This window comes from Aegilops tauschii, chromosome 5 (assembly GCF_002575655.3).
Source record: "Aegilops tauschii subsp. strangulata cultivar AL8/78 chromosome 5, Aet v6.0, whole genome shotgun sequence".
NCBI lineage: Eukaryota > Viridiplantae > Streptophyta > Magnoliopsida > Poales > Poaceae > Aegilops > Aegilops tauschii.
This window is the reverse complement of record NC_053039.3, coordinates 297107833-297122086: the sequence shown is the minus strand read 5'-3', so window position 1 is coordinate 297122086 and position 14254 is coordinate 297107833. Positions and strand designations below refer to the sequence as shown.

General features: G+C 43.9%; 1 protein-coding gene across 1 annotated transcript; it reads left to right on the top strand.

Annotated features, from left to right (window-relative positions):
• Positions 1 to 59: 59 nt before the first annotated feature.
• Positions 60 to 3103, top strand: LOC109737921 (uncharacterized). Its single transcript, XM_020297039.4, has 3 exons — positions 60 to 507; positions 637 to 674; positions 2662 to 3103. The coding sequence occupies exons 1-3, from the start codon at positions 332 to 334 to the stop codon at positions 2892 to 2894; spliced, it is 447 nt and encodes a 148-aa protein (XP_020152628.1). The 5' UTR covers positions 60 to 331; the 3' UTR covers positions 2895 to 3103.
• Positions 3104 to 14254: the final 11151 nt, after the last annotated feature.

The following is a 14254-nucleotide window of genomic DNA, read 5'->3' as shown; positions in this document are numbered from 1 at the left end:
GCTATCTAAGGTAACGTTTCATTTTTGCAAAAACATCCATGTAGTTTAGTATATTCAACCCAAAGCCCTTTAAACAAACACATCACGCCAGATCCCCTTCCTCTTCCCCACACACGAGCGGGCGCGCCGCCGCTGTCGCCTTCCTCGCGGAGTCCGTGGCCGTAGGATCCCCTTCCTCTTCCCCATGCACGAGCGGGCGCACCGCCGCCACTGCCTGCCTCCTTCCTCGCGGAGTCTGCGACTAAGGGATCGGTTGGGGCGCATCAGATCGAGGCCGGCCTTCGGTGGGGTGCAGTGAGCTCGGGGCAGGAGGCAACTCGATGAAGAGGAGATGGGGCGTGGCGCTCCCCTCCTGGTGCGACGCACGACGGAAGGAGGAGGGGTTCGTCCCAAGACGGGAGCTGAGGCCGACGGCGCCCTCTACACAAGCCTCACCAGCGGTGCGGCGGGAGAGCTCCGACCCGTCCATAGGTGCGCCGATGCAGGGGTCACCGCCATCTTCGTCAGGTAAGCGCGGGCGTTCTTCTCTCTGTTGTCGTTGCGGTGCTTGGGTCGCGAGGAGGGCATGCGTGTTTGCTTTGTTGTTGGTGCTTTGGCACTGTAGATAACACTTCTGGTTCTCCTCCATGCTTGCAGGCCACAAGAGTACTCTAGTAACAACCACTGGACGGCAGGTAAGCATGCGTTGTATGACCTTGGCTAATTGCGCACATACAAGTTTCAAGTTTGTATGAATTCCAAGAGATGGAGCACTCTATGCAAATAGGAGAAGTGAAGGTTTAAGGGTATAATTTTACAATGGTTTTCATGAGGATCAAAGTAATTACCAGCAGTAAATTTAGGCTCTAGAATTGACATATATTCAGTTCCTTTTTTATAAAGAGAGTGAAAATGCAACTAATCCCCAGGTGGTTTTGATAGTTCATAACAACATATAGCTCATTGAACTAATATCCATTCAAGACAAATATTTCAAGATGTTCAATGATTAGCATGGCATGGACTAGAGATGTGGACTCCTCAAAATGCTAAAGACAAAGATTGGCAAAAGCTCAAGATTCTTATTTGTATTTAAGTGATCCGAGATCACATTGAGTCAATAGGAAAGCCAATACTATTAAAAGGGGATAAGGTGTTGCTTAATAGTCTACTTGATCAAAGTGCTTAATGATATTGCTCCAAAACCCTCAGCCACTTTCTTTATCCAAATATGTCCAAACCCTAATTCCAAACTCGGCCCCACCGATTCTTTCTATCCGGAGCCACCGAGTTCATTTGACATAGCCACTGCCAGAACCCCTAATAGCTCGGTCACACCGATACGGATCTCGGTCCCACCGAGATGGCCTTGCCAGCGCTCTGTGATCTATTGCACTCACTTCGGTCCCACCGAGTTTATGCAATCGGTCTCACCAAGTTTTCTTGACAGATTCTCTGTTGCTTATTGCTTCACTTCGGTCCCACTGAGTTGATGCAATCGGCGCCACCGAGATGATGTTTGCCCTAAGCCCTAGCACATTGGTCCCACCGAGTTGTTCTAGTCGGTCCCACCGAGATTCCTAACGTTCATATTTTTGAACAGATCGGTGCCACCAAGATGAGTCAAAAGTGTGTAACGGTTGGATTTTGTGTGGAGGCTATATATACCCCACCACCTCTTCTTCCTCACTGAGGAGAGCCATCAGAACGTGCCTACACTTCCACCATTCATTTTCTGAGAGAGAACCACCTACTCATGTGTTGAGATCAAGAGATTCCATTCCAACCATTTGAACCTTGATTTCTAACCTTCTCCAAGTTGTTTTCCACTCAAATTACTCTTCCACCATAGCGAAATCTGTGAGACAGAGCTGAGTGTTGGGAAGACTATCATTTGAAGCACAAGAGCAAAGAGTTCATCATCTACACACCATCTATTACCTTTTGGAGAATGGTGTCTCCTAGATTGGTTAGGTGTCGCTTGGGAGCCTCCCTCGTGATGTGGAGTTGAACCAAGAAGTTTGTAAGGGCAAGGAGATCGCCTACTTTGTGAAGATCCACCCGAGTGAGGCAAGTCCTTCGTGGATGATGGCCATGGTGGGATAGACAATGTTGCTTCTTCGTGGACCCTTCGTGGGTGGATCCCACCGTGGACTCGCGCAGTCGTTACCCTTCGTGGGTTGAAGTCTCCATCAATGTGGACGTATGATAGCACCACCTATCGGAACCACGCCAAATATCTCTGTGTCTCCATTGCGTTTGCTTTCTCCAAACCCTTCCCCTTACCTTCATATGCAATGTTTTACATTTCGCTGTTATACTATTAGAATTGCATGTGTAGGTTGATTGCCTGACTTATGCTAACTGCTAAAATCTGCCAACAACTAAAATTGGAAAATGATATATTTTTATTTGGTCAAGTAGTCTAATCACCCCCTCTAGACATACTTTCGATCCTATAAGTGGTATCAGAGCTTTGGTCTCCATTAGCCTTGATTTCCATAACTTCGGTGATCATAGCCTTGGTTTTACAACCTAGGAGAGTAGGGCGTCTAGCAAGGAATCACCGTAGAGGTTCTTATTTTGATGGTACAAATTTTGCTAGTTGGAAGCATAAGATGAAACTGCATATTCTTGGTCTTAACCACGCCGTTTGGGATGTTGTGCGTGTTGGCTTGCAAGGTGAATTCTTTGAAGATGGTAGAGAACTGGATCGTGAAGCAACCGCGGAAGAAATGAAGATGTTGCAATACAATGCTCAAGCTTGCGATATTCTCTTCAATGGATTGTGTCCCGAAGAATTCAACAAAATCAGCCGTCTTGAGAATGCAAAGGAAATTTGGGATACTTTGGTTGATATGCACGGAGGTACCGAGTCCGTCAAGGAATCCAAGTTGGATGTGCTTCAAAGTTAACTTGACAAGTTCAAGATGAAGGATGCTGAAGGAGTCACCAAAATGTACTCTAGGTTTGCTCTCATCACAAATGAGATTGCCGGCTTAGGAAGTGAAGAGATGACCGACCAATTCATCATCAAGAAGATCCTTAGGGCCTTGGATGAAAAATATGATACCGTTGAAGGAAATATGCCCTAGAGGCAATAATAAAGTTGTTATTTTATATTTCCTTATTCATGATAAAGGTTTATTATTCATGCTAGAATTGTATTGATCAGAAACTTAAATACATGTGTGAATACATAAACAAATACCGTGTCCCTAGTATGCCTCTACTAGACTAGCTCGTTGATCAAAGATGGTTAAGGTTTCCTAACCATAGACATGTATTGTCATTTGATAACGGGATCACATCATTAGGAGAATGATGTGATGTACAAGACCCATTCGTTAGCTCAGCATAATGATCGTTCAGTTTTATTGCTATTGCTTCTTCATGTCAAATGCATATTCCTTCGAATATGAGATTATGCCACTCCCGGATATCGTAGGAATGGCTTGTGAGCTATCAAACGTCACAACGTAACTGGGTGATTATAAAGATGCTCTACAGGTATCTTCGAAGGTGTTTGTTGAGTTGGCATAGATCGAGATTAGGATTTGTCACCCCGAGTATCGGAGAGGTATCTCTGGGCCCTTTCGGTAATACACATCATAAGCTTGCAAGCAAACGGCTAAGGAGTTAGTCACGAGGTGATGTATTACGGAACGAGTAAAGAGACTTGCCGGTAATGAGATTGAACTAGGTATAGAGATACCTACGATCGAATCTCGGGCAAGTAACATACCGATGGACAAAGGGAATTACGTATGTTTTCATAACGGTTCGACCGGTAAAGATCTTCGTAGAATATGTAGGAGCCAATATGGGCATCCAGGTTCCGCTATTGGTTATTGACCGGAGAAGTGTTGTCAAGTCTACATAGTTCTTGAACCTGTAGGGTCCGCACGCTTAACGTTCGTTGACGATATAGTGTTATATGAGTTATATGATTTGGTGACTGAATGTTGTTCGAAGTCCCGAATGAGATCACGGACATGACGAGGAGTCTCTAAATGGTCGAGAGGTAAATATTGATATATAGGACGATGGTATTCGGACACCGGAAGTGTTTCGGAGGATACCGGGTACTTATCGGGGCACCGGAAAGGAGTTTCAGGCACCCCTAGCAAAGATACGGGCCTTATGGGCCAAGTGAGGGAACACACCAGCCCACAAGGGGCTGGTTCGCCCCTATAGAGGCCAGCCCTATGAGGAGGAGAAGGAAAGAGGGGAGGGAAAGGAAAGTGTGGAGTAGGACTCCCCCTTCCTTCCCTCTCGCCCCCTCTTTCCTTCCCCCTTGTTTATATATGGCAGGGGGGCGCGGCTTGGGAGGGACCCCAAGTAGGATTCCTCCTACTTGTGTGCCTACTTTGGCTGCTCCTCCCTCCCTCCCACCTATATATATGTGGGAGGGGGCGCCTAGCACAACACAGACAATTGCATAGCCGTGTGCGGCGCCCCCTCCACCATTTACACCCCCGTCATATTTTCGTAGTGCTTAGGCAAAGCCCTGCGGAGATCACTTCACCATCACCGTCACCACGCCGTCGTCCTGTCAGAACTCATCTACTACCTCGCTGTCTTGCTGGATCAAGAAGGCGGAGGACGTCACTGAGCTGAACGTGTGCAGAACGCGGAGGTGTCGTACGTTCGGTACTTGATCGGTTGGAGCGCGAAGAAGTTCGACTACATCAACCGCGTTGTTAAAACGCTTCTGCTTACGGTCTACGAGGGTATGTAGACACAGTCTCCCCCTCATTGCTATGCATATCCATGGATAGATCATTGCATGTGTGTAGATTTTTTTGTTTTCCATGCAACGTTTCCCAATGATACGTCTCCAACGTATCTATAATTTTTTATTGTTCCATGCTATATTATATTCTGTTTTGGATGTTTAATGGGCTTTATTATACACTTTTATATTATTTTTGGGACTAACCTATTAACTGGAAGCCCAGCCCAAATTGCTGTTTTTTTGCCTATTTCAGTGTTTCGCAGAAAAAGAATATCAAACGGAGTCCAAACGGAATGAAACCTTCGGGAACGTGATTTTCGGAACAAACGTGATCCAGAGGACTTGGAGTCCACGTCAAGAAAACAATGAGGAGATCACGAGGCAGGGGGGCGCGCCTACCCCCCAGGCGCGCCCTCCACCCTCATGGTGCCCACGTTGCTCCACCGACGTACTTCTTCCTCCTATATATACCTACGTACCCCCAAACCAACAGAGGCATCCACGAAAACCTAATTCCACCGCCGCAACCTTCTGTACCCGTGAGATCCCATCTTGGGGCCTTTTCCGGCGTCCTGTCCTGCCGGAGGGGGCATTGATCACGGAGGGCTTCTACATCAACACCATAGCCTCTCCGATGATGTGTGAGTAGTTTAACTCAGACCTTCGGGTCCATAGTTATTAGCTAGATGGCTTCTTCTCTCTCTTTGGATCTCAATACAAAGTTCTCCACGATTCTCGTGGAGATCTATTCGATGTAATCTTCTTTTGCGGTGTGTTTGTCGGGACCGATGAATTGTGGGTTTATGATCAAGTTTATCTATGAACAATATTTGAATCTTCTCTGAATTCTTTTATGTATGATTGGTTATCTTTGCAAGTCTCTTCGAATTATCAGTTTGGTTTGGCCTACTAGATTGATCTTTCTTGCAATGGGAGAAGTGCTTAGTTTTGGGTTCAATCTTGCGGTGTCCTTTCTCAGTGACAGCAGGGGCAGCAAGGCACGTATTGTATCGTTGCCATCGAGGATAACAAGATGGGGTTTATATCATATTGCATGAGTTTATCCCTCTACATCATGTCATCTTGCTTAAAGCGTTACTCCGTTCTTATGAACTTAATACTCTAGATGCATGCTGGATAGCGGTCGATGTGTGGAGTAATAGTAGTAGATGCAGGCAGGAGTCGGTCTACTTGTCACGGACGTGATGCCTATATACATGATCATACCTAGATATTCTCATAACTATGCTCAGTTCTATCAATTGCTCGACAGTAATTTGTTCACCCACCGTAATACTTATGCTCTTGAGAGAAGCCACTAGTGAAACCTATGGCCCCCGGGTCTATTTATCATCATATTAATCTTCCAACACTTAGCTATTTCTATTGCCTTTTATTTTACTTTGCATATTTATCATAAAAATACCAAAAATATTATCTTATCATATCTATCAGATCTCACTCTCGTAAGTGACCGTGAAGGGATTGGCAACCCCTTTATTGCGTTGGTTGCGAGGTTCTTATTTGTTTGTGTAGGTGCGAGGGACTTGAGCGTGGTCTCCTACTGGATTGATACCTTGGTTCTCAAAAACTGAGGGAAATACTTACGCTACTTTACTGCATCACCCTTTCCTCTTCAAGGGAAAAACCAACGCAGTGCTCAAGAGGTAGCACCCAACAACTGTGTGCACATTGATCCAAATGATGCCCAATTACAAAGATCTCAAGCCCACAGAAGTCATTGGTAGAATTGTTGCTCATGAGATGTCACTCAAGGATAAGGAAGAGCTTCACAATAAGTCAAGTGGTGCTTACAAAGCTTCAAGTGATGCCCCTACAACATCAAGTGAGAAGCAAGTCTCCAATGAAGAATTGAGCTTAATGGTGAAGAACTTCAACAAATTCTACAAGAGTAGAAGCAAAGACAGAAGCTCCAAGTCAAAGTCCTACAATGACAAAAGATCTTATAGTCATGATCATAATTTCTACAATTGTGGAAGACCCGGACACTATTCCAATGAGTGTATGGCTCCCTACAAGAAAAGAGAAGACTCACCAAAAAGGAGAAGTAAAAGAGATGAATCACCTCCAAGAGAGAGGAGTAGAGATGATTGTTATGAACGAAGACCCTCTCGTAGAAGCAAGGATTCAGAAAGAAAGGACAAGTCATCAAAGAGCTACACAAGACAAAGACATCAAGCTCACATTGGTGAATGGGTGTCCAATTCCGGCTCCGACAACTTCTTTGAGAGAAGCTATCACTCCAACTCCGAATATACTCAAGATGAAGGTGTTGCCGGTCTTGCATTAGTGTCATCCAACTCCTACGACATATTTGACTCACCAAATGAAGGAATTGGAAGATGCTTCATGGCTAAAGGCCCCAAGGTATCACACCCCGAGTATCTTGATTTTGATAGTTATGAAGATGATTTGCTAGGTGATGATGATTTACTCATTGACAAAGCTAGTGATAAAAACTATGATGAACTTGCTAGTAATCATGCTAATCAAGATGAAACGAATGACAATGGTAATAAGGAGATTGAGCATCTAACTAAAGAACTAAACACTCTTAAGTTAGCTCACGAAACAACTCTAGAGGATCATAGACAGCTCCTAAGGACTCATGAGAAGCTACGCTTCGAGAAGCTAAATTTAGAGCAAGAGCATGAGTTCCTAAAAGCAATCAATGATGATCTTCGAAAGAAGAGTTCTTATTACATTTCCAAACGTCTCCTCTTGTCTATTTATATGCCACAAATAAAATCTAGCAACAAGAGCAAGAAAGATTCTTCTTCTAGTAGTAACAATAACCATGCCAAATCCAATATCGTTGCTTCTAGTTGTTCTCTTGATTCCACTAATGATTCTCTTAGCCAAGTTACACTTGAGCAAGAAAATAGCTTATTGAAGGGAATTATGGAGAAAAGTGTTTACAAGAGCCTTGCTGGGAGTAAGCAATTCGAGCAAATTGTACGCAAGCAAGGAAGGCACCGGAGGAATCAAGGTGTTGGTTTTGAACAAAAGTTCAATGCCAATGAAGTTGAATGGGAGGAAGATCAATGCCCCAAGATGAAGTTTGTTCCTTAACAAGAGAAGTATGTGTTGGTAAACGTAGCATGCAATTTAAAAAATTTCCTACGCTCACGCAAGATCTATCTAGGAGATGCATAGCAACGAGAGGGGGAGAGTGTGTCCACGTACCCTCGTAGCCCGAAAGCGGAAGCGTTTGACAACGCGGTTTATGTAGTCAAACTTCTTCTCGTTCCGATCGATCAAGTACCAAACATACGGCACCTCCGAGTTCTGCACACGTTCAGCTCGATGACGTCCCTCGAACTCTTGTTTCAGCAAAGTATCGAGGGAGAGTTCTGTCAGCACGATGGCGTGGTGACGGTGATGGTGAAGTGATCTGCGCGGGGCTTCGCCTAAGCGCTATGTGAATATGACCGGAGGCGTAAACTGTGGAGGGAGGCGCCGCACACGGCTAACAGATGTTGTTGTGTGTTCTAGGTGCCTCCTCCCCTTCACATATATAAGTGGGAGGGAGAGGGGGCAGCCAAGGGGGCGCCCAAGTAGGAGGAATCCTACTTGGGGCCCTAATCCTATCCTCCCCCCTTTACCATACCTTCCAGAGGGGGAAGGAAGGAGGAGGGTGGAGAGAAGGAAGGGGGAGGCTGAATCCCTCCCCTTCCTTTCTCTCTTCTCCTCTTTCCTTCCCCTCCTATTTTAGCCTACATGGGGTGCACCAGCCCCTTAGGGGCTGGTCTGTCCCCTTCTTGGCCCATTAGGCCCATGTAGTTGCGGGGGGGGGGGGGGGGGATACCGGGAACCCCTTCTGGTGACCCGATATGTACCCGGTACCCCCGGAACACTTCCGGTGTCCGAATACCATCGTCCTATATATCAATCTTTACCTCTCAACCATTTCGAGACTCCTCGTCATGTCCGTGGTCTCATCCGGGACTCCGAACAACATTCAGTCACCAAATCACATAACTCATATAATACAAAATCGTCATCGAACGTTAAGCGTGCGGACCCTACGGGTTCGAGAACTATGTAGACATGACCGAGACACCTCTCCGGTCAATAACCAACAACAGAACCTGGATGCTCATATTGGTTCCCACATATTCTACGAAGATCTTTATCGGTCGTACCGTAATGACAACATACGTTATTCCGTTTGTCATCGGTATGTTACTTGCCCGAGATTCGATCGTCGGTATCTTCATACCTAGTTCAATCTCGTTACCGGCAAGTCTCTTTACTCATTCCGTAATGCATCATCCCGCAACTCACTCATTAGTCACATTGCTTGCAAGGCTTATTATGATGTGCATTACCGAGAGGGCCCAGAGATACCTCCCCGATACTCGGAGTGACAAATCCTAATCTCGATCTATGCCAACCCAACAAACACTTCGGAGATACCTGTAGAGCATCTTTATAATCACCCAGTTACATTGTGACGTTTGATAGCACACAAGGCATTCCTCCGGTATCTGGGAGTTGCATAATCTCATAGTCAAAGGAATATGTATATGACATGAAGAAAGCTATAGCAAGAAAACTGAACGATCAATATGCTAAGCTAACGGATGGGTCATGTCCATCACATCATTCTCCTAATGATGTGATCTCGTTCATCAATGACAACACATGTCTATGGTTAGGAAACTTAACCATCTTTGATTAACGAGCTAGTCTAGTAGAGGCTTACTAGGGGCACAGTGTTTTGTCAATGTACCCACACATGTATCAAGTTTTCGGTCAATACAATTCTAGCATGGATAATAAACTTTTATCATGATATAAGGAAATATAAAATAACAACTTTATTATTGCCTCTAGGGCATATTTCCTTCAGTATGCCCCCACTTCTTTTGAGGGAACACAAGCTCAAGATGATCTTCCACCACAAGACCACAAGCTAAAAGGCAAGGACAAGCTTCAAGAAGAGATTGACTCATTTGAAGAAGCTCCTAAGGCCATGTTCAAGTGGGTTCCCAAGACTACGTCAAGCTCTACTTCATCAAGTACAACTACAACTCCAAGAATTTCCATCAAGTTGATGTGGGTCCCAAAGAAGAACTAGAGTGTTCTTGAGGGTGACTCCTCCAACATACTTCACTCATATTCATTATGGCAAGGAGTTGTGCAATCAACTTCCATATCTTGCACTAGTTCATGGAGTCATAAACCCTCTTGTTGGTAAGACAAGGGACAAGGTAACCTAATGCTTTCATGGGCATCATCATATGTGCAATTCACTCTATGTCTATGGATATCCTTGTATGTTCCTTGTGGGACTAACCCATGTAGGTATTGAAAGTGCAACACTAAATGATTGCTCCAAATGATCTACATCAACATTGAGCATCCATAGCTTCACTATCTACATGAAGTCATCATCGACAAAACCCAAGGTTAGTTCATCCCTCTTAGGGGGGATATCATATCTAGGGGGAGCTTTGCTCTAAAAATTGAGCTAAAGCAACTCTAATGGTGTGAACAAATTAATGCTTTATGTAAAAGTGGTAACCCCACTTGTGCTTAAACAATGTGTATGACCTATAATCAAATGTTCACATTTGACTCCTAAGTCAATAAACTCATATATAGATGACCTAGTCATCGCCAATTGCTTGAGAGATGCTAGAATTGATTGTGCATGCTTTGACACATATTTCATTTGCTATCTTATTGTGTGAGCATGTTGGTTGCATATTTTCTCCATTCGAGGATGATAACCCACACGTATAGGGGATCAATTGTAGCCTCTTTCGATAAGTAAGATTGTCGAACCCAACGAGGAGCTCAAGGTAGAACAGATATTCCCTCAAGTTCTATCGACCACCGATCCAACTCTACGCACACTTAATGTTCGCTTTACCTAGAACAAGTATGAAACTAGAAGTACTTTGTAGGTGTTATAGAATAGGTTTGCAAGATAATAAAGAGCACGCAAATAAACAATAGCGGCTACTTAGATAAAGAAACAACTAAGTTAGTTTTAGTAGAGAGCTTTTTGTCACAAGAAAGTTATTTGTCCCTAGGCAATCGATAACTAGACCGGTAATCACTATTGCAATTTATATGAGGGAGAGGCATAAGCTAACACATTTTCTCTTCTTGGATCATATGCACTTATGATTGGAACTCTAGCAAGCATCCTCAACTACTAAAGATCATTAAGGTAAAACCCAACCATAGCATTAAAGTATCAAGTCCTCTTTATTCCCATACACCATGACCCACTTATCCGTGTTTGTGTTTCAGCCACTCACATAATGCAGAAAATAAGCAAACCATGAACATATTGCAAACCCTACAACAGGGATCCCTGACGCTTGCGTGACACAGAGAGCACCATAGGACAACACCAATAATAAAACATACAACTCAAACCAATCACGATCATCAGTCAACCCATAGGAAAAAACGGATCTACTCAAACATCATAGGATAGCCATACATCATTGGGAAATAATATATAAGATTACCCTTTGATTTACCAGAAGCGGAGGAAGAATTAGTCCAAGGACTTGACATGGTAAGAGGGAGAAGGGGGAAGAAGCACACTTGAAGAGCGCAGTACAACGGGGAGTTGTATGCTGCGTTCGGGAAGGATGAATCGCTCCCGAAAAGGAGTCTATTGATTCTCTCCCAATTGGTTGGATCGTAGGGGCGCGTTGCAAATGCACGAGATCAAAGAAATCTAGCGAAGCGTTGAGCACCATGTTTAAGTAGAGATTACAGCGGGGAGAAGGGGTGTTACACCGCTGCATAGAGGGGGAGAGAGTTGGTGATGACGGTGGTGAAGTTGTTGGTGTAGATCGCCATCACGATGATGGCCCCGGCGGTGTTCCGGTGCCACCGGGAGAGAGGGGAGAGAGGGGAGAGAGCCCCTCCTTCTTCTTCTTCCTTGACCTCCCCCCTAGATGGGAGAAGGGTTTCCCCTCTGGTCCATGGCCTCCATGGCGGCGGAGGGGCGAGAGCCCCTCTGAGATTGGATCTCTCTCTCTCTCTCTCTCTCTCTCTCTCTCTCTCTCTCTCTCTCTCTCTCTCTCTCTCTCTCTGTTTCCTTCTGTTTCTGCGCTCCCAGATTCTGCCCTTTCACCGTTTCTTAAATTCTCGGAGATTCATAACTCCGATTGGGCTGAAATTTTAACATAATTTTTATCCGGATATTAGCTTTCTTCCAGCCGAAGAAGGGCACCAACTGCCTTACGGGGTGGCCACAAGGGCCTAGGGCGCGCCCCCTGCCTTGTGGCCCCCTCGGGCATAGTCTCGTGTTAGTTCTTTTTCCCAAAAATCACATATATTCCAAACAAATCTCTGCAAGTTTTTATCGCATTTGGACTTTGTTTGATATGGATTTTATGTGAAACAAAAAACATGCAACAAACAGGCACTGGCACTGGGCATTGGATCAATATGTAGTCCCAAAAATAGTATAAAAAGTTGCCAAAAGTATGTAAAAGTTGTAGAATATTGGCATGAAACAATAAAAAAATACAGATACGACGGAGACATATCAGCATCCCCAAGATTAATTCCTCCTCGTCCTCGAGTAGGTAAATGATAAAAAAGATAATTTTTGATGTGGAATGCTACCTAGCATAATCTTGATCATATAATCTAATCATGGCATGAATATTAAGATACGAGTGATTCAAAGCAATAGTCTATCATTTGACATTAAGACAATAATACTTCAAGCATACTAATAAAGCAATCATGTCTTCTCAAAATACAATGGCCAAAGAAAGTTATCCCTACAAAATCATATAGTCTAGCTATGCTCCATCTTCACCACACAAAGTATTTCATCATGCACAACCTCGATGACAAGCCAAGCAATTGTTTCATACTTTTAATGTTCTCAAGCCTTTTCAACTTTCACGGAATACATGAGCGTGAGCCATGGATATAGCACTATAGGTGGAATAGAATATAATGGTGGTGGTTGTGTGGAGAAGACAAAAAGGAAGAAAGTCTCACATCGACACGGCTAATCAACGGGCTATGGAGATGCCCATCAATAGATATCAATGTGAGCGAGTAGGGATTGCCATGCAACGGATGCACTAGAGCTATAAGTGTATGAAAGCTCAAAAGGAAGCTAAGTGGGTGTGCATCCAAATTGCTTGCTCATGAAGACCTAGGGCATTTGAGGAAGTCCATCATTGGAATATACAAGCCAAGTTCTATAATCAAAAATTCCCACTAGTATATGAAAGTGATAACTCAAGAGACTCTATATCAAGAACATGGTGCTACTCTGAAGCACAAGTGTGGTAAAGGGATATTAGCATTGCCCCTTCTTTCTTTTTCTCTCATTTTTTTTCCTTTTTTGGCTCTCCCCTTTTTTGCCTCTTTTTTTTCGTCCGGAGTCTCATCCCGACTTGTGGGGGAATCATAGTCTCCATCATCCTTTCCTCACTGGGGCAATGCTCAAATAATGATGATCATTACACTTTTATTTACTTACAACTCGATATTACAACTCGATACTGGAACAAAATATGACTCTATATGAATGCCTCTGGCAGTGTACCAGGATGTGCAATGATCTAGCGTAGCAAAGATATAAAAAACGGACAAGCCATGAAAATATCATGCTAGCTATCTTACGATTATGCAAAGCAATATGAGAATGAACGCTCAAGTCGTGTATATGATGATGATGGAAGTTGCATGGCAATATATCTCGAAATGGCTATGGAAATGCCATGATAGGTAGGTATGGTGGCTGTTTTGAGGAAGATATAAGGAGGCTTATGTGTGATAGAGCGTATCGTATCACGGGGTTTGGATGCACCGGCGAAGTTTGCGTCAACTCTCGAGGTGAGAAAGGGCAATGCACGATCCCGAAGAGGCTAGCAATGATGGAAGGGTGAGAGTGCGTATAATCCATGGACTCAACATTAGTCATAAAGAACTCACATACTTATTGCAAAAGTCTATCGAAACAAAGTACTACGCGCATGCTCCTAGGGGGATAGATTGGTAGGAAAAGACCATCGCTCGTCCCCGGCCGCCACTCATAAGGAAGACAATCAAAAATAAATCATGCTCCGACTTCGTTACATAACAGTTCACCATATGTGCATGCTACGGGAATCACAGACCTTAACACAAGTATTTCTACCAATCCACAATTACTCACTAGCACGGCTCTAATATCACCGTTTTTATATCGCAAAACTATTGCAAGGAATCAAACATATCATATTAAGGGATCTACAAGTTTATGTAGGATTTTATGACTAACCATGTGAATGACCAATTCCTGATGACTCTCTAAATAGATATAAGTGAAGCAAGAGAGTTTAATTCTTTCTACAAAATATATGCCCACGCTCTAACAAATATAAGTGAAGCAAAAGAGCATTCTACAAATGGCGGTTTTCTATGGGTAGGGAAATAGGCAATCCAAGCTTCAAATGATATAAGTGAAGCACATGAAGCATTCTATAAAGCCATACTCAAAATATATAAGTGAAGTGCAAAGAGCATTCTATA